The 2,806-nt window shown below is 37.1% G+C and overlaps 1 protein-coding gene across 1 annotated transcript in view; it reads right to left on the bottom strand.

Moving 5' to 3' along the window:
• STARD6 (StAR related lipid transfer domain containing 6) overlaps nucleotides 1-2,806 on the bottom strand; it is an 18,337-nt gene that overhangs the window by 8,444 nt on the left and 7,087 nt on the right. The window contains exon 4 of the mRNA XM_003788479.2: nucleotides 168-285. Within this exon, the coding sequence (XP_003788527.1) occupies nucleotides 168-285 (118 nt within the window). The remainder of the gene's footprint in view (nucleotides 1-167; nucleotides 286-2,806) is intronic.

The raw sequence follows: 2,806 nt of genomic DNA, 5'->3' as shown, positions 1-2,806 counted from the left end.
GGTAAAATATCAGGCATGTCTACATGATATAAACTTACTGGCCCCACTTAATAAATTTGAAAGAGAAAATAATTGAAAATAGTATTTATTCTAAACTTTGAATTAAAGGGACAAATTATTAATGACGCATCATAATTCCAAAATGTGAGCAAAACGTTTCAACTTACAACTGATAATGCTTATATTCCCTTCGTAGTGCTTGATGTGTACTAAGTCGATAAAGTCTCGGGGGGAAATTGAGCCCATGGCAAAACTTTGTGTAACGGTATGACATAAAAATGTGTCCTGCAACAAATCAAACCATAAAGACTGTAACAATTACTTACTTACTTTTAAAGTTTTACTGTTTAATTGACACATCATAATTATACATACTCATGGAGTACATAGTGATGTTGTGACACATATAGCAGCAATTATTTAATATCTTTTCTTTGTATTGTTCCCTAAAGAATTTCTTTCTACAAAATTGGCCTTTGTTTGGAAAAAGCAAGGTTTTGATGTTTTATGATCTTATCACCAAATCAGCTTGCATTTTGAGTGTTAAAAGACATTTAGATGAATAATATCGAGTGTATAAAATTCAGGAGATGATCTTGAGATAATCTACTCTTCCAGTTTTTAGATGGAGAAATTAAAGCCTAACAGATTAAATCACACAACTAGAGACAAGCACAGAACTAGAACCCAGGTTTCTTAACCCCCTATGTAGTACTATCTCAACTACTCTGCATGGGCTAGGTAATGTATTCTGAATGATTCATTGACTGGGCACCCTGGGTGTATGGACTAAAATTACATATTGATATTATGTGCTGCCATGGCATCTGATGGGCCTAACTGCAAGTTCCTCTCTGCACTCTGTTCCTGTGGCTAAGATCCTCTAGCCAAATGACCTTCCTTGGCAACAGGATCAACCACGTTACTACTTATCCCCATTTTCTTGATTTTAGTTCCCTGCAGGTCCTTGGAATTATTCAGACAAGTCAATCATATCCTTCAAGAACCAGGGCTCACCTTACCCTGCTGACACCACAAAGCCTGCCTCCTGTAACCCTTGGTTATTCACTCTGTGACCACATCGCCCTGCGTGTCCTCCTACTCTGGTCTGTGATTAATGATTAATAAGCTATTGTGCATTTGGCCATCCCCATAACCCTAGGGTGGGAATTTCTCATCACCAATGGGGTGAAGAAGAGGAAATAAAAATATACTCCTGGAGATGAATAATATTAATAGGTAGGTAAAAGGATAATTTGTACTCTAATGCTATTCAGAAACACTGAATGCTGGAAAGGGCGTGGAATTGTGAATCATGAGATCAGGTGCAAATCAAATCCTGGTTCTATCATATACTGACTATGGTAACCTTAGGCATTCACATAATCTCTCTGAATATGTTTTCAAGCTTGTTGATGTCACATCTAGTATTCTTCCCACTATTATAGATGACTTACTACACCAACAGAAACGTGAAGTGCTAATGGAACTATATGGTTAGTATCATACAATGATGAAGGAACTAGTCCAATGTCTGGATTTTCATTTGTGAGGGACATTTCTCAAACTGAATATGCAAATCCCAGGGTCACAGACATGTGTTTTTGTGGATGGGAACTTCCTCTCTAAAGATAAAATTGATCTATAAGATGAAGGTCAAGGCCATTCTACAAGATGAAACTGATTTGCCTTCCTGAACTTTTCTCTAACTGTTCTTATCCCCTACACATTAATATCAGTTAAGTAAAACTAGATAAAATTACAGTGTTCTAAATATATGATGAGGTGATGGCAGATGTGTGGGGCATTTACTTATTTTTGTTTGTTTTGATGAGTGAAATGTGGGTTAGAGACTCAAAGAACCAAAGACCTAGTGATGTGGAATTTAACAAATGCAGTGGTTTACGAAAGTCATGAAAGTTTGTTTTCCTCCCTCATTCACATCTCCTACTCCTTCTAATAAAGTTACTACTAGCCAAAAACCTAGGATTCATTTTTTAAAAAGTTATTCAAGTATAATTTATATACCAAAAATTTACCTACAGTTCAATGAGTTTTCTAAAGTAAATTTATTTAGTTGTGTAATCTTCACCACAACCCAGTTTTAGAAGACTAATCTTTGATTCCTCTCTCCCAGCAACAGTAAGTCCTACTGACTCTCCCTCTAAAGTATAACTTTGGATTTTCTGATCCATCTCCCTCTGCACTGCTACCACCCTAGCACACGCCACATCATGTCTCATTTGGATTACTATGATAGCCTCCTAAGTGTTCTCACTTTCATTCTGGCCCCTTTACAATCCATCCATGCTCCTTTTAGCATGTGTCTTTTGAAAGTATAAATCAAACCAGTCATTCTCCTGCTTGGAAAACCTCAATGGGTTTCCATTGAACTTAAGAGTAAAATTTCTCCCCCTGACCTATGAGACTCTTGCAGAATCTGATCCTGGACTAACCTCTCCAACCTCACCTCCTGTCATTCTTCTTGCCCCACAGACCTTGTTTTTCTCTTCACCAAACACTGCAAACTCCAGCCTCTAGGCCTTGAATTTGCTCTCCTTTCTGTCAGCTGCTCCCTCCCAGATCTTTGTCTGTCTATCTCCCTTACCACCATTTTGTTACTCAAGTTTCTAATCAAATGTCTCTTCCTCTTCCTAATCCTTCCTGATTAACTAGCTATAAATTAGCTTCTGGTTATTGCCTATGCTATTATCTTTCATAATATTCTCATCCATCCCACCTTCAGAATAGTTATCTTTATCGGGTAAGTTATTTTATTGTTTATTTCCTTATTATGTCTCTTTTG

This window comes from Otolemur garnettii, unplaced genomic scaffold (genome assembly GCF_000181295.1).
Source record: "Otolemur garnettii isolate 467f Iridium unplaced genomic scaffold, OtoGar3 scaffold00027, whole genome shotgun sequence".
NCBI lineage: Eukaryota > Metazoa > Chordata > Mammalia > Primates > Galagidae > Otolemur > Otolemur garnettii.
This window is presented reverse-complemented; position numbering and strand designations above follow the sequence as displayed.